The 18,070-nt window shown below is 38.0% G+C and overlaps 1 protein-coding gene across 1 annotated transcript in view; it reads right to left on the bottom strand.

The window, feature by feature from the left end:
* The window catches only part of LOC104669314 (zinc finger protein 100-like), a 55,929-nt gene that overhangs the window by 5,336 nt on the left and 32,523 nt on the right, over positions 1 to 18,070 (bottom strand). The window contains 2 exon segments of the mRNA XM_030942328.1: positions 13,080 to 13,175; positions 14,014 to 14,140. Coding sequence (XP_030798188.1) covers positions 13,080 to 13,175; positions 14,014 to 14,140 — 223 coding nt within the window.

Raw genomic sequence — 18,070 nt, 5'->3', positions numbered from 1 at the left:
TGACATTATCCAAAATAAAACGACCTAGCCAAAATAAGGCAGAGATTGTATAAGACATATGAGGCAGTTATACTCTTAGAAAAAGAAAACAAAGTAATGTTTGCAAAGTGCCAGAAAATCAGAAAAATTGGTTGTTGTTTAATGTACACTGAGATTTAGCTTTGCAAGATAAAAACATTGTAAGGGTATGTTGCATAACATTATCACTATAATTAATATTAATATCACTAAACAGAATATTTAAAAATATTTGATAATGGGCCAGGTGCGGCGACTCACGTCTGTAATCCCAGCACTTTGGAAGGTCGAGGTGGGTGGATCATGAGATCAGGAGTTGGATACCAGCCTGGCCAACACGGTGAAACCCCGTCTCTACTAAAAATACAAAAATTAGCAGGGCGTGGAGTCATGTGCCTGTAATCAAAGCTACTCAGGAGGCTGAGGCAAAAGAATAGCTTGATCCAGGAGGTGGAGCTTGCAGTGAGCCAAGATGCCACCACTGCACCCCAGCCTGGGCAACAGAGTGAGATGCCATCTCAAGGAAAACAAAACAAAAAAAAGATAATATTTTATGTGTTTTTGACAAGTAAAAATGAACAATAATACATAAAAAGATATAGTTATAATAGTTTCAATTTTATCTTCAAATCCCAAAGTGTTTCTCCCACACAGAAGTAATGTAGATTCACAACAGATACTGAAATTAGGAGAATTTTTATAACTGGTCACCTAGCCAAGACTGAACGACCATTTACAACAAACCTACACAACAAATATACAAGTCATAAAATAAACAGAGATGATATTTATAGAGGCAAACAAACACAGAGGTAATTATATTGACAGTAGACATATGGCTGATTTATATTTGATTCTGCTAGACACTGTCTTAAATTGTACAGAGTTAAACACTGTCATACACAATTATAACATAAAACACCAAAACACAAATAAATGGTGTGAGGTGGCATACCTTAAAATATATAACACAAAAATATAATATTGCAAAACAAAATTAAAATATGGAATGTAAAATGTATTGGACATCATCAAGTAGATCAATATTTTCATGAAAGGAATCTTAGGAGAATATAGGGAAAAAGTGATACTGAGGTTACTTGAAGACAAAAAAGGCTGAGAACTTTCCAAATTTTGATGTAATAAAAAAATTTTGAGCTAATACTTAATTCAAAATTATTTTACTTCAAAAACAAGATAAAAATAAAGACTTTCCAAAATAAAAGTTCAGGGCATTTATTACAACTACCACAGTCCTACACAAAATGTTAAATGGTGGCCAGGCACAGTGGTTCAGGCCTGGAATTCTATAGCTTTAGGAAGCCAAGGCCGATAGATCACTTGAGACCAGTAGTTCAAGATCAGCCAGAGAAACATAGTGAGACTCTGCATAAAAACAAAAAGAAACGCTAAAATGAGTCCATTATGCTGAAAAACAAAATGATACTAGTTAGCATCATAAAACATATATAAATATAAAGCTCTCTATTAAATGTAAATACAGACACATGTAGAATTTTTTTACTATCATAATGATCCTGCATAAAACCCTTAAAGTTCTTTTATAGATATAAAAAACAAGATACAAATCTGCGTAAATCTGTTAATAGATACACAATGTAAGATAATATAGTTTTTAATATTAATAACAAACTGGAAAATTTAACAGTATAGGTTTTCTATTTAATTGAAGGTGTGATGAGATTAAAATGCATTGTTTTAATTTTAAGATGTTTTATGTAATCTGTTTTTCAATATGGTCACATTATATTTCAAGATGATTACATTATACTTATGGAAAGCATGCAAAACAAAATAAAAAACAATCAAAGCATGTCACAACAAAATTAAACAAAAATGAAGGCAGTAAAAAATGAGAAAAGACATATCTACAAGAAATGCATAAAATTGTAACAATGAAGTGGTTTCTGCAGATCAGCAGACTTAGTCTTTCCCCCTGCTGGCTCTGAGGAATCTGGGCAGTCCAGATATACAGAATTTCCCCCAGTGAAGCACACCCCCTTCACCAAGAAGCAACTAGAGTGCCTTGTTAAGTGGTTCCTGAATCCTGTGCATCCTGACTGGGTGAGACTCCCCAACAGGCATTGTAAGACAACTTATAAAGAAGCATTCCCATTGTCATCAGTTCAGTGCCCATCTGGGATAAAGCTTACAGATGAAGGAGCAGGCAGTTCTCTCTGCTGTTCTACACACTTCACTGGTGACACCTCCAGGTGTGGGAGAAACCCAGGCAAATAGGATCTGAAGTGGATCCCAAGCAAATCACAGTGGCCCTACAGAAGAGGGGCCTATTAAAGGAAAAACAGAAATAGGATCTGAAGTGGATCCCAAGCAAATCACAGTGGCCCTACAGAAGAGGGGCCTGACTGTTAAAGGAAAAACAGAAAGCAACAACAGCAGCACCAACAAAGATGACGCCACAAAAACCCCATCGAAAGGTCAGCAGCCTCAAAGACCAAAGCTAGATAAACTCATGACGATGAGAAGAATCAATTTAAAAATGCTGTAAACTCAAAAAGCCAGAGTGTCTCTACTCCTCCAAATAATCACAACATATCTCCAGTAAGAGCACACAGAACTGGGAGCAGGCTGAGATGGATAAATTGAGAGAAGCAGGCTTCAGAAGGTGGGTAATAATTAACTTTGGTGAGCTAATGAATCATGTTCTAACCCAAGGCAAAGAAGCTAAGAGCCATGAAAAACATTACAGGAGCTGTTAACCTGAATAACTAGTTCAGAGAGGAACATAAACGACCTGATGCAACTGAAAAACACAAGATGAGAACTTCACAATGCAACCACAAGTATCAATAACTGAGTAGACCAAGCAGGGAAAAGAATTTCAGAGCTTGAAGACTATCTTGCTGAAATAAGGCAGATAAGATTGAAAAAATAAAAATAAAAAGGAATGAAAAAAATCTTTGAGAACTATTGGGTTACGTAAAAAGACCAAACTTAAAACTGATTGCAGTACTCTAAAGAGATGGAAAGAATGGCCAGGCGCGGTGGCTCAAGCCTGTAATCCCAGCACTTTGGGAGGCCGAGGCGGGTGGATCACGAGGTCAGGAGATCAAGATCATCCTGGCTAACATGGTGAAACCCTGTCTCTACTAAAAATACAAAAAACTAGCCAGGCGAGGTGGTGGGCGCCTGTAGTCCCAGCTACGCGGAGGCTGAGGTGGGAGAATGGCGTGAACCCAGGAGGCAGAGCTTGCAGTGAGCCAAGATCGTACCACTGCACTCCAGCTGGGGCCACACAGCGAGACTCCGTCTCAAAAAAAAAAAAAAAAGAAAGAGATGGAAAGAATGGAACCAAGTTGGAAAACATACATCAGGATATCACCCAGAACTTTTCCAACCTAAAAAGACAGGCCAACATCCAAATTTGAAAAATTCAGAGAACCCCAGTAAGCTATTTCATAAGAAGATCAACCTCAAGACACATAATTATCAGATTCTTCAAGGTTAAACTTCAGGAAAAAATAAGAGCAGTCAAAGGGAAGGCCAGGTCACCTACTAAAAATTGGACCTCTACAAAGACACCCTACAAGTCAGAAGACATTGGGGGCCAATATTCAGCATTCTTAAAAAAATGAATTTCTAACCCAGAATATCCAGTGAAACTAAGCTTCATAAGTGAAGGAGAAATGAAATCACTTTCAGACAAATACTGAAGGAATTCATCAGCACTAGGCCTGCCTTGCAAGAGCTCCTAAAAGAAGCACTAAATATGAAAAGATAAAAGCACTAAAATATGAAACCACTACCAGCAAATGAAAAACACACTGAAGTACAAAGACCAGTGACACTATGAAACAACTACGTCAACAGGTCTGCAAAATAACCAGCTAGCACCACGAGAACAGGATCAAATTCACACATAACAATATTAACCTTAAATTTAAATGGGCTAAATGCCCCAATTAAAATACACAGAATGGCAAGCTGGTTAAAGAGTCAAGACCCACTGGTGTGCTGTATTCAAGAGACCCATCTCACATGCAAAGACACCCATAGCCTCAAAATAAAGAAAGGGAGAAAAATTTACCAAGCAAATAAAAGCAGGGGTTGCAATAGTAGTTTTTGACAAAACAGACTTTAAACCAACAAAGATCAAAAAAGACAAGGAAGAACACTACAAAATGGTTAAGGGATCAATTCAAGGAGCACCTAGATTTGTTTTTATTTATTGATTTATTTTTTGAGATGGAATCTCACTCTGTCACCCAGGCTAGAGTGCAATGGCGAGACCTTGACTCACTACAAACTCCACCTCACAGGTTCAAGCCTCAGATTCCTGAATAGCTGGGATTACAGGCACCCACCACTATGCCTAGCTAATTTTTGTGTTTTTAATAGAGACTGTGTTTCACCATGTTGGCTAGGCTAGTCTCAAACTCCTGACCTCAGGGTACCTGCCTACCTTGGCCTCCCAAAGTGCTGGCATTACAGGCATGAGCCACCACACCCAGCCAGCACCCAGATTTATAAAATATACTTAGTTCCTACAAAGAGACTTAGACTCCCAAACAATGACAGTGTAAGACTTTAACACCCCACTGCCAATATTAGACAGATCACTGGGAAAGAAAAATAATGAGGATATTCAGGACTTGAACTCAGCTGTAGGTCAAGTAGAACTGATAGATATTTACAGAACTCACTAGCCAAAAACAACACAATACACATTATTTTAATTGCCACATGGCACTTACTCTAAAACTGATTATATAATTGGAAGTAAAACACTCCTTAGCAAATTCCAAAGAACTGAAATCATAACAGTTTCTCAGACCACAGTGCAACCAAATTAGAACTCAAAAGAAAGAAACTCACTCAAAATCACACAACTGCATGGAAACTCACTCAAAACTACACAATTGCATGGAAAACGTACTCCTGAATAACTTCTGAGTAAATAATAAAGTCAGAAATCAAAAACTTATTTGAAACCAATGAGAACAAAGAGACAATACAGCAGAATCCCTGGAATGCAGCTAAAGCAGTGTTAAGGGGAAAAAAATAGCACTAAATACCTACATCAAAAGCTTAGAAAGACCTCAAATTGACTTCCTAACAACACAACTAAAAGAAAAAGAGAGCCAAAAGCAAACAAACCCCAAAGCCAGCAGAAGACAAAAAATAACGAGGATCAGAGTGGAACCACAGGAGATAGACACAAAAAAACCCTTCAAAAAACCCTATGAATCCAGGAGCTGTTTAAAAAAATAAAATAAAATAGATAGACCATGAGCTAGATTAATAAAGAAAAGAGAAGAATGAAATAGACACAATAAAAAATGATAAAGCAGGTATCCGCACTGACCCTATTTAAATACAATCATCAGGGCAGGGCGTGGTGGCTCATGCCTGTAATCCCAGCATCTTGGGAGGCCGAGGTGGGTGGATCACCTGAGGTCAGGAGTTCTAGACCAGCCTGACCAAAAAAGTGAAACCCTGTCTCTACTAAAAATAAAAAAAAATAAAAAAATTTAAAAAAAATTAGCCGGGCATGGTGGCAGGCACCTGTAATCCCAGCTACTCAGGGGGCCAAGGCAGGAGAATCACTTGAACCCAGGAGGCAGAGGTTGCAGTGAGCCAAGATTGTGCCATCGAACTCCAGTCTGAAGGACAAGAGCGAGACTTAGTCTCAAAAAAAAAAAAAAAAAAAACACCAGAAAATACTATAAACACCTCTGTGCACATAAACTGGAAAATCTAGAAGAAATGGATTAATTACTGAACACATACACCCTCCCAAGACTGAACCAGGAAGAAGTTGAATCCCTGAATAGACCAACAACAGGTTCTGAAATTGAGACAGTAATAAATAGGCTACCAACCAAAAAAGAGCCCAGGACCAGATGGATTTATAGCCGAATTCTACTAGAGGTACAAAGAAGAGCTGGTACCATCCCTTCTGAAACTATTTTAAGTGAAAGAAAAGGAGGAACTCCTCCCTAACTCATTTTGTAAGATCAGCATCATTCTGATACCCAACCTGGCAGAGATATAAAAAGAACAACAAAAACTTAAAACCAATATCCCTGATAAACATGGATGCAGACCAGGCACGGTGGCTCTCGCCCCTAATCCCAGCACTTTGGGAGGCCAACGCTGGCAGATCAGTTGAGGTTAGGAGTTCAAGACCAGCCTGGCCAACATGGTGAAAACCCATCTCTGCTAAAAATACAAAAATTAGCTGGGTGTGGTACTGCATCTCTGTGATCCCAGCTACTCAGGAAACTGAGTCAGGAGAATCGCTTGAACCTGGGAGGTGGAGGTTGCAGTGAGCCAAGATTGTGCCACTGTACTCCAACCTGGGAGATAGAGTGACACTCTGTCAAAAAAAAAGAAGAAAAAAAAAAAAAGCTGGATGGAGAATCAGAAAACTATTTTAAAATTAATATGGAACCCAAAAAGGCCCCATATAGCCAAGACAATCTTAAGCAAAAAGAACAAAGCTGGAGGCATCATGCTATCCAACTTCAAACTATACTACAAGGCTGTAGTAATCAAAACAGCCTGGCACTGGTAAAACAGACACATAGACCCATGAAACAAAATAGAGAACTCAGAAATAAGACTGTATATCTACAACAACCTGATCTTTGAAAAACCTGACAAAAACAAGCAATAAGGAAAGAACTCCCTATTTAATAAATGGTTCTGGGAGAACTGGCTAGGCATATGCAGAGAATGGAAACAGGACGTGGTAAGAAAAAGACTTAGTGTGAGGTGAAAAAGCCAGGTTTAGGCTGGGCATGGTGGCTCACACCTGTAATTCCAGCACTTTGGGAAGTCAATGAGGTCAGGAGTTTGAGACCAGCCTGATCAACGTGGTGAAATCCTGTCTCTAATAACAAACTGCAAAAAGTAGCTGGGCATGGTGGTGGGTGCCTGTAATACCAGCTTCTTGGGAGGCTGAGGCAGAAGAATTGCTTGAACCAGGGAGGTGGAGGTTGCAGTGAGCTGTGATTGCACCATTGCACTCCAGCCTAGACTACAGAGTGAAACTCCATCACAAAAAAGGAAAAAAAGCCACGTTATTTTAATGAACCAGCTCTCATTTGAATTAATGGAGTATAAATTTCTGATTATCAAAAGGATGGTCCCAAGACATTATGAGAAATTTAGCCCCATGATATAAACACCTCCCCACCAGCTTCCACATCCAACATTGAGAATTACATTGCAGCATGAGGTTTGCAGAACACGGACATCCAAACTATACCACAAACAAACTAGGCTTAACACACATGTACAAAACTTTTCAGTTAAAAGCAAAATAACACACAATATTCTTATTTGCACCTGATGTATTCTGTTAGAACACGTAACAAGTCTTATTAAAGAATACCAGCTGGGTGTAGTGGCTGATATGTGTAATTTCAACAATTTGGAAGACAAAAGTGAGAGGATCCCTTGGGACCACAAGTATAAGACCAGTGTCAGTAACATAGTGAGACCCTGTCCCTACAAATAATCAAAACATTAGCCAGGCATGGCAGTGCATGTCCATAGTCTCAGCTACTCAGGAGGCTGAGGTGTAAAGATCACTTGAGTCGAGGAGGCTGAGGTTGCAGTGAGCCAAAATTATGACACTATACTCCAGCCTGGGTGACAGAGTATGATCCTGTCTGAAAACAACAACAAATAAATTTAAGAAGACCAAAATCATGCACTGCATGGTAACTGATCAAAACTGAATAAAACTAGGAATTAAAGGCTGGGTGCGGTGGCTCATGCCTGTAATCCCAGTACTTTGGGAGGCTGAGTCAGGCGGATGACCTGAGCTGAGGAGTTTGAGACCAGCCTCAACATGGAGAAACCCCATCTCTACCAAAAATACCAAATTAGTCGGGTATGGTGGTGCTTGCCTGCAATCTCAGCTACTCAGGAGGCTGAGGCAGGAGAATTGCTTGAACCTGGGAGGCAGAGGTTGCGGTGAGCCGAGATTGTGCCATTACACTCCAGCCTGGGCAATAAGAACAAAGCAAAAGCAAAAAGAACAAAGCTGGGATTACAGGTCCATCTCAAAAAAAATTAAAAACTAGGAATTAAAAACAAAAGTAAAACTGGCAAATCCAACAATACCTAAAAATAAAACACATGGGCTGAGTGCAATGGTTCACACCTGTAATACTACCATTTTGGGTGACTGAGGCAAGACTGCTTGAGCCCAGGAGCTGGAAACTAGCCAAGGCAACATAGGAAGACTCTGTCTCTAATAAATTACATTACATTACATTACATTACATTACATTACATTACATCACATCACATCACATCACATCACATCACATCACATTACATTACATTACATCACATTAAAATAAAACACATTCTTCAACACATTCCTGCTCAAGGGTCAAAAATTTTATTTTTGTTAAGATGCCAATATAACTTACAGAGGTGAACAAATTCAATGCAGTCTAGATAAAAATCTCAATAGCACAGTTATTACAGAAATATTCTTTAAATTTTTTTAATTTGATCGTGAACTATAATTAAACAAACACCCACGAAAAGAACAAAGAGGCATTATACTTCCTGATTTTAAAACATTAAAAGCTACAATAACAAAACAGTATGGTACTGATACAAAGACAGATAAACAGATGAAAGAGGAGAATAGAGAGTTCAGAAATGAACCCTTGTGTATATGATTAAATGATCTTCTGCAAAGCTGCTGTGAACACACAATAGAGAAAAGATAATCTTTTCAAAAAATAATGTTAAAAACTAAATATCAACACTGATAAAGTTGGATCATTTCCTTGAACCACATACAAAAAATGTTTTCAATAAAATACACTCATAAAAAAAAAACAAGTGTCTTAAAACAAAATAGAAAAAAGTCATGAAATGGGTCTTGGCACTATTTTCTTAGATACAACATTAAATGCATGAGCAACAACAGAAAAAGAACAGGAAAATTTACACTCTACTTCAAAATTTCTCCACATTAGAAACAAAAAACATTCAATTGAGTGAAAATGCCTCATAAGAAATGGGAGAAAATATTTGCAAGTCACATGTGATAAGAGTTAATATTCGGGCCAGTCACAGTGGTTCAATCCCAGCACTTTGGAAGGCCAAGGTGGGTGGATAACCTGAGGTCAGGAGTTCAAGACAAGCCTGACCAACATGATGAAACCCCATTTCAACTAGAAAGACAATATTAGCCGGGCATGGTGGTGCACGCTTATAATCCCAGATATTTGGGAGGCTGAGGCAGGAGAATCACTTAAAATGGGGAGGTGGAGGCTGCATCAAGCCAAGGTCACACCATTGCACTCAGACTGGGCAAGAGCAAAACTCTGTCTCAAAAAAAAAAAAAAAAAAAAACCGGAATATATAGACAACTCTTAAAACGGAACAATAAACTTGAATAACTTGATTTAGAAATGAACATATAATTGAACTAAATTTTTATCAAAAAAGATACACAAGACCAGGCACAGTGCCTCATGCCTGAAATCCCAGCACTTTGGGAGGCCAAGGCGGATGGATCACCTGAAGTCAGGAGTTTGAGACCAGCCTGGCCAAGGTGGTGAAACCCTGTCTCTACTAAAAATACAAAATTGGATGGGCATGGTGGCGCACGCCTGTAATCCCAGCTACTCAGGAGTCTCAAAAAATAAAAAAATAAATAAAAGCACAAATTGGAAAAAGCATTTGAAATGGCACACAAAATTAATAATTTGTAGAGAAAACACGTAAAAATAAAAATGAAAAACGAAATCACCTCACATCCATTACAATGGCCACTATAAATTGTTTAAAGATGCCAAATCTGTTAATGATGCAATGAAAATGAAACCTCTGTTGATTGTTGGTAGAAAGCAAAGATGTAGTCATTATTTTTAAATGTTACATTTCTCAAATAATTAAAAATGGAATTATCAAATACAGCAACTCCATTAATGAATCTATATTCAAAACATGCAACAAAAGACCTAGAAGACATATTTGAACATCTATGATTATTGTACCAGTACTCACAAAAGTCAAAAGGCTGAGGCAACCCGGGTGTCTCTTGATTTATGAACACATCAAAAATGTAACATATACATACAATGGAATATTATTCAGTCTTAAAGAAGAAAATCTTGTCACATTTTAAGATAAACTTTGAGAATACTACGTCACCTGAAATAAGCCAGAGACAAAATGATGGACTTAATTCTACTTATATGAGATATCTTAAATAGTCACACTTATAATAACGGAAAGTGGAAGGGTGTTTGTCAAAGGCTAGGGAGAGGGTAAAATGGGTAGTTGTTACTTAATGGGTATTTAGTTTTAGTTTCACAAGAAAAATTTCCAGAAGTCTTTTGCATAACAATGTGAATACACTTAACATGGCTAAAATGCGATTATTTTTATTATTATTATTTTTTGAGATGGTGTTTCACTCTTGTTACCCAGGTTGGAGTGCAATGGAGCAATCTCAGCTCACTGCAACCTCTGGCTCCTAGGTTCAAGCAATTCTCCTGCCTCAGCCTCCCGAGTAGCTGGGATTATTACAGGCACCTGTCACAGGCCCAGCTAATTTTTGTATTTTTAGTAGACATAGGGTTTCACCATGTTGGTCAGGCTGGTCTTGAATTCCTGACCTCAGGTGGTCTGCCCACCTCAGCCTCCCAAAGTGCTGGAATTACAGGAATGAGCCACCGCACCTGGTCTGTAAGACTTTTTTTTTTCTTTTTTTTGAGACATTCTCATTCCGTCACCCAAGCTGGAGTGCAGTGGCACAATTATGGCTCACTTCAGCCTCAAACTTCCAGGCTCAAGTAATTCTCTTCTCTCAATTTCCCAAGTAGCTGAAACCACATGTGCATACCACCATGCCCAGCAATTTTTAAAATAATTTTGTGGAGAGGGAATCTCCCTGTGTTGCCCTGGCTGGTCTCAAACTTTTGGGCTCAAGTGATCCTCCTTTCTAGATCTCCCAAAATCCTGGGTTTACAGTTGTGAGCACCACCATGCCTGGCCCTGAAATGTACACTTAAAGAAATTTAAGATGGTAGGGTGGGCATGGTGGCTGATGCTGTAATCCCAGCACTTTGGAAGCCGAGGTGGAAGGATCACTTGAGGGTCAGGAATTCAAGACTAGTCTGGCAAACATGGGAAAATCCTGTCTCTACTAAAAATACAAAAAAATTACCCTGGCACAGTGGTGGGCACCTATAATCCCAGCTACTCGGGAGGCTGAGGCAGGAGAACTGCTTGAACCCAGGAGGAGGAGGTTGCAGTGAGCCGCGATTACGCTATTGCACTCCAGTCTGGGTGACAGAGGGAGCCTCTGTCTCAAAAAAGAAAAAAAAAAAATAGATTTAAGATGGTAAATTTTATGTTATGTGTTTTTTACAACCATTAATTTTTCTTCTCCTTTTCTTTTCTTTTCTTTTTTTTTTTTTTTTTTTGAGAGAGAGCATCGCTTGAACCCAGGAGGCAGAGGTTGCTGTGAGCCAAGATCAGGCCACTGCACTCCAACCTGGGCAACAAGAGCAAAATGCCATCTCAAAAAACAAAAACAAAACAAACAAACAAAAAAAAACTTGAAGAGATGTTTGCTCCATCAAATTCACAGACACCAATGCAAAACTATATTGTGCCCATTGTCAATGCCTCTATTTTAACATACTACTGGAAGTAAGTGGCACAATGATGAGTCAAAAACATTTTTGAAAAGCCACTGAAATTGAAGGCAAATAAGTAAAAAGTTGCTCTTTGTGGATATGATCTTATACATAAAAAAAACCATAAACACTGCATTGAAAGTTGTCTAAACTAATAAATACACTCAGTACATTAGCAAAATATTAACATACAAGTATAAATTATTGTTCCATACACTTAAACCATCTGATACAATAAAAAAAATCTTATTTACAATAGCATTAAAATAATAAATTTCTGAGAGCAAATTTAACCAAAAAGGTAAAAAGTCTTTACAATAAAACATATAAGATGGGCCAGGCATGGTGGCTTATGCCTGTTATCTCAGCACTTTGGGAGGCCAAGGCGGACAAATCACAAGGTCAAGAGATCGAGACCATCCTGGCCAACATGGTGAAACCCTGTCTCTACTAAAAACACAAAACATTAGCTTGGCATGGTGGCATGCACCTGTAGTCCCAGCTACTCAGGAGACTGAGGCAGGAAGATTGCTTGAAACCAGGAGGCGCAGGTTGCAGTGAGCCAAGATCGCGCCACTGCACTCCAACTTGGCAAAAGAGCGAGATTCCTTCTCAAAAAACAAAACAAAACAAAAAAGATGTAAGACACCAATGAAATAAATTATTGAAGACACAAATTTTAAAATATTTCATGTCCATGGATTGAAAGAATAAATATTGTTAGTGTCATATTATCTAAAGTAATCTGCAGATTCAATAAACTTCCTATTAAAATTCCAGTGACATTTTTTCACAGTAATAAAAAATACAATTCTAAAATTTACAAGAAACTGCAATAAACTTCGAAAAGCCAAAGCAATCTTGAGGCAAAAGAACAAAGCAGAGGGGTATTATACTTTATAATTTAACTATATTTCAAGAACATAGTAATTAAAAACAGATGAAATGTGCAGAAAGATTACCAAACAAAACAATGGAACAGAAACCACTACTTTCACACATTTCAGACATGACGAAAAAAGAGAACTAAAAAAACAGTTTAATACAGAGTTTCCCAAAATTATGCAGATATCTGTCTGTACCCCAAAAATAATGGAAAAGCAGGCAGATTATACAGTATTTTATATGCCATGAAAAGAACTTTGGCTCTCACTGTAAACTTGAAGGAAGATCACCAAAGAGAAAGTAGAATCTTTAAAGAATTTAAAAGCATAAGACAGAAGATACTCCTACGTAACAGCAAAAAAAAATTCCCAAAAAACAAAAAACTCAGGTGTCCCAGAAACTATTTCCTTTGGAACACGGCTTCCCAAATCACATTTTAATGACCAGCTTTCTTTTTGACCTTTGGAATTCTCATCTGTGTCATCTGTTGTGTTCACTCTCACCTACCTGGGGGTTTGGCTACCATCTCATGACTCTTTATATTCCAGGACTCTTTTCCTTGCTCCAGACAGGTGACCAGGTCTGGCTTCGTGACAGCAATACCTGCTTTATTAGAAATAAATAACTTGAATCTTTCTCATATTCTCCAATTACCAACCTAGCAGTATGCTTAGTAAAGAAGAGGTAATAGAATATTCTCAAAAATTAATCTCAAAATACTAATTAATGAGAGAAATTTCTAAATATTTAGAAAATATTTTAAATTTGTAGGTCCTTAATTTCACTACCTGGTATTCATGAATCAAAAAATTGGGGGTGAAGAATAGATTTTAAAATATGGGCAAATATATATATAGTTATATATATTTTTTGGGGGGGGGGGCGGGGGCACGGAGTTTCACTCTGTTGCCCAGGCTGGAGTGCAGTGGCAAGATCTCGGTTCACTACAACCTCTGCTTCCCGGGTTCAAGCAATTCTCCCTCAGCCTCGTGAGTAGCTGGGAATACAGGCGTGTGCCACCATGCCCAGCTAATTTTTGTATTTTTAGTAGAGACAGGGTTTCACTTTGTTGGCCAGGCTGGTCTCAAACTCCTGACCTTGTGATCTGCCCACCTCGGCCTCCCAAAGTGCTGGGATTACAGGAGTGAGCCACCACGCCTGGCCTAAAAACACGGGCTACAGTATTTTATGCCACTAAATTTCTGGAATTACCACTAATCTAGAGTGAAAGATACAGATTAGCTCAGGAATGTGGAAAGTTCAGGTCAAGATGAGACATCTTGAAGACATTCTTTTCTGCACGAAAGCTCAAGATTTTCTTGAAAAAAATGGATCAGAAACTCATTTATGCAAAGTGTAAATTACCAAAAATCATTCCACAAAAAAAGAGAAAGGAAACCTTTAGGGTATATTAGAAATTGTGCATTAACGTTATTCTTACCCAAGAAGGACAGGTTTCTGTAGTTCTCTAACATCACTTTCCTATACAAATCCCACTGAGCAGTGTCCAGGCATTGCCTCTCCTCCAGAGAGAATTCTATGGCCACATCCCTAAATGTCAATGGCCCCTGAAACACACACACACACACACACACACACACACACACACACACACACATATATTTACCAAGTGGCCATGGGCAGAAGTTATCATTTGAATTAAAATAAAATGACAGAGTAAAGATAATTGGTTCTGATTACTAGAAGTGACTGAAATTCTCCAATAATTTCTAACACAGAAATATTCTCTAAAATATTCTCTAACTCTGAGAGAAGAGAATGGAATAAGGTCCACAATACCACTATATATATATGATACTTTTTAGATAAAGTATAAAATTAAGAGCATATATATACACACATACACATTTTTTAGTGCTATATTTACATAATAAAGAATGAGCTATGTGTATTTTTCAGACAAAAAAGAGATGTTGAGTTAGAAGGCACCTCTTGAATTTTAATGTGTACAATAAACTGGAAATCTTGTGCAGACTTTTTTTCAGAAGATCTGGAATGAAGTCTGAGTTTCTGAATTTCTAATGAGCTCACTAGTAATGCCAATGTTTTTGGCCCCAAAAGAAAATTCTCTGAAAGATCCGGTAACTGGAAGAGCCTGTGTTTTACCTGATTTTTCTGTCCTATAAACAAAGAGCCTTCATTTTCCGAAGACAGATATATGCAAAGAAAACCTAAGAAAAAAGGGCACCTGCCACATTAAATGTGATGGCTTATGCACATTAGCTGCATAAAGATACCTAATAATGACAAGAAAAATAGTTAATTCTATAGTGAAAGAAATATCAGAGCGCTTTTTAACCAATTAAATTATTAATATTAACAACACTAGGACAAACTTTTATGGTGTGCTGATGCACGTAGAAGAACACAGCATCACTGCCTAGATATTGCACTTCAAAAAGTAAATTATAGTCTGAATTCAATCATACAGAAACATCAGTTTTATACAAAGTTCAAGATACAGCTATCTCCAATGTTCTGTAATTTTCAGTAATGATTTTAAGTAGTCTTTCTTCAGCATCCTATAGAGCAGTATCTCTCAATTTTTTTTCAGAACTTGCTGAGTAATAAATGCCATCCTATTTAAATAAGTATTTCCTTAATGCTGCTGTGCATAGAGCTAATGGAGGACACAGATGGAACCTCAAAATTACATATTCTCCATGTAAACCCCAGCTTTCTACAACAAGAATCTTGAGTATTCACATCCTTCATGTTCAACAGTCACAATGGGAACATTTTTAATAGTGCAGATCATAAATTCGTGGTAAGAATTCTGCATGGCATAAGAAGCCATGATATTGAGAATGTAGAGAAGGCTCTAGTACACAGGAAAGAAATATTTTGCATAGACCCTTGACTGTAATGAGAATTTTAAAAAGTAGTTAAACTCATTAGTAAAGGAAAAACACAAGTAGAGAAGTAAAGCTTTGCAAATACTAAATGCGTGAGACTCCAGAAGAAAGAGTGGACAAAACTCTTGATCTGAGACATGTGTAGCTAAAAAAAAAAAAAAAAAAAAAAAAAAACAATCCTGTTTCTCCTCCTTCTCTTGCAATCCTTTTCAGATGAAATTCTCTAAACAAGTTAACACTTGCATCTTGAGAAAACTGCCTTAAACACGTCAGCACCACATTCTTACCTGCTAGCATCACACCCACAGACAGAAGGACCAAGACCAAAAAGTCCACCCATTTCTTTCCTTTATAACAGAAGAGATTCAGGAACAACGTGCTGCTCCATGGATGTAAAAATATGTTTCTCCTTTCCTGTCCTCAGGCGCCCTCCCCTGCCACAAACACCAGCAATTTCTGCTACAGTAATGAAAATATGGGCCACACTGTCCTGTCCCTACCAAACCCAAACAGAACAGGTCCTGTAACCACCTTTGCACTTAACTCTCATGAATGTATCTTGAAGCCCTCATACTTGACTCTGGCCTCACATTAGAGTCACATGAGGCCCTTCATTTAAACAACATGGATGCTTCCACCCAAAACAATAAACAGGAGCTGTGAGGAGGGCACAAGAGGTTTCTGCCAATTGGCCATGTGATACTAATGAGAAGCCTGGGCTGATAACCACTAAGCTAAGCATTGCCTTTCAAGCTTTAATGAACTTAAAAATCACTTGGTAATGTTGGTCCCACTCTACATAATGTGATTCTGCCGGTTTGAAAAGGGTCCATGGATGGGTGTTTCAAGCAAGTCCCCTGTCAATCCTGATGTTGCTCCCTCGGGCTCATCATTAGCATTAGTTAGAGAAAGCAGGCACAGCACAGAGTCCCTTACACTCAGCACTCTTGTCACAACACAAATACTTCTGGTACAAATGAAGACAACCACACTCCATCCTGAAGTTTTATATTATTTGCTGGCTCTTTAGTTTACAGAGGAAACAGAAGGCAGCAATGTTGGAATAAGTCTGCATTTGGAAAACAACATGTACATATGTAGTAATGCATAATTATTAAGCAGGTACTATGTGCTCAAGAGTACAATACAGAGCACTATGCTGGGCCTAACACATTGGAAGTTGATACTAGTGTTCAATAAGTCTCAGGATTTAGATAAAGGACCCAGCATTATTACTTCTTCCTCTGGTTCTCTGTCATGGATTTTTTAAAAAATGTATAGAATAAGGATAAATATAGACAGAAGAGGGGGCACAGAAAGTTTAAGAAATTTTTTTCTATTTATATTTACTTGTCTGTGACTTGTGGAGCAACTACTGGATCTGCAGGAATAGAAAACACGTTGCTAAATGGAATGTTTCTGTAAGCACTGGTTTTATTACAAAATTTTTAAAAATGAGATGTTAACATGTATAGTTTATTTTTCTTATTTATCTGCTTTTGGGTTGCAGGAAATTGTAAGCACCAGCTCTAGAAAGGCAGAAGGATTTACCGGCCAAAACTCTGACCTTTATAAAACAGTTCTGAAAGGCAAGACTCCAGAGTGGGCCAGACCTAAAGAAGGCCTTCAAAAAGGGTGAATCTGAACAGAAATGGGGCAGGGAAAGGACCCTATGTAGAATTCTGTTCTCTACGCCACTGGGGTATTTCCAGTTCTGTTTTTCCTAAGCTTACCTAAGAAAAACGTAAATCCTAGAGTTTATGTAACTTTAATCTATTTTTGCCACTGCTCTGTCAATTTTATAACTATACTAACAAGCAATTTAAGTGACTCTTTTAAAGTTTTCTGGAATAATTTTATTAGAAGATAAATATGCATTCTCAACAAAGTAAAAAATACACAAATAATAATAACAACTCTTCAGTCCATAAATATCCCTTCAGGTGATAATCTCAGAAGATACAACAATATAAAAAAAAGTGGCCCAAGGTTTTTTTTTTTTTTTTTTTTTTTTTTGAGACGGAGTTTCATCTTGTTCCCCAGGCTGGAGTGCAATGGCACAATCTTGGCTCACTGCAACCTCCGCCTCCTGGGTTCAAGCAATTCTCCTGCCTCAGCCTCCTGAGTAGCTGGAATTACAGGCAGGCACCACCAGGCCTAGCTAATTTTTTTTTTGTATTTTTAGTAGACATGGGGTTTTTCTATGTTGTTCAGGCTGATCTCAAACTCCTGACCTGAGGTGATCCACCCGCCTCAGCCTCCCAAAGTGCTGGGATTACAGGTGTGAGCCACCACAGCTGGCTGAAGAGGCCAAAGTTTTGTTTTGCTTTGCACACATCTATTCACTGTACCAACCATATGATGTTTAATTCAACCATGTATCCAGTTGCTAGTCCTGACCAAAAGTTTCTGGATGGTAGGGACCATGACTGCTTCATCTATTTTTTGAATGACCTTATGAAATGGAAGCAATTAGTTTATCTTTTGAGTCACCAGACCTCCTCTTTGTCTTTCACCAAAGTAACAGGAAACTAGAGAAACTCTCATCTGGGTACAAACCAAAATTATCTCTTGTATGAGGGGAAAAAAAAAAAAAACACACACAGAATGACCCATTTCTCT

The sequence above is a fragment of the Rhinopithecus roxellana genome, chromosome 12 (genome assembly GCF_007565055.1).
Source record: "Rhinopithecus roxellana isolate Shanxi Qingling chromosome 12, ASM756505v1, whole genome shotgun sequence".
Classification (NCBI taxonomy): Eukaryota; Metazoa; Chordata; class Mammalia; order Primates; family Cercopithecidae; genus Rhinopithecus; species Rhinopithecus roxellana.
This window is presented reverse-complemented; position numbering and strand designations above follow the sequence as displayed.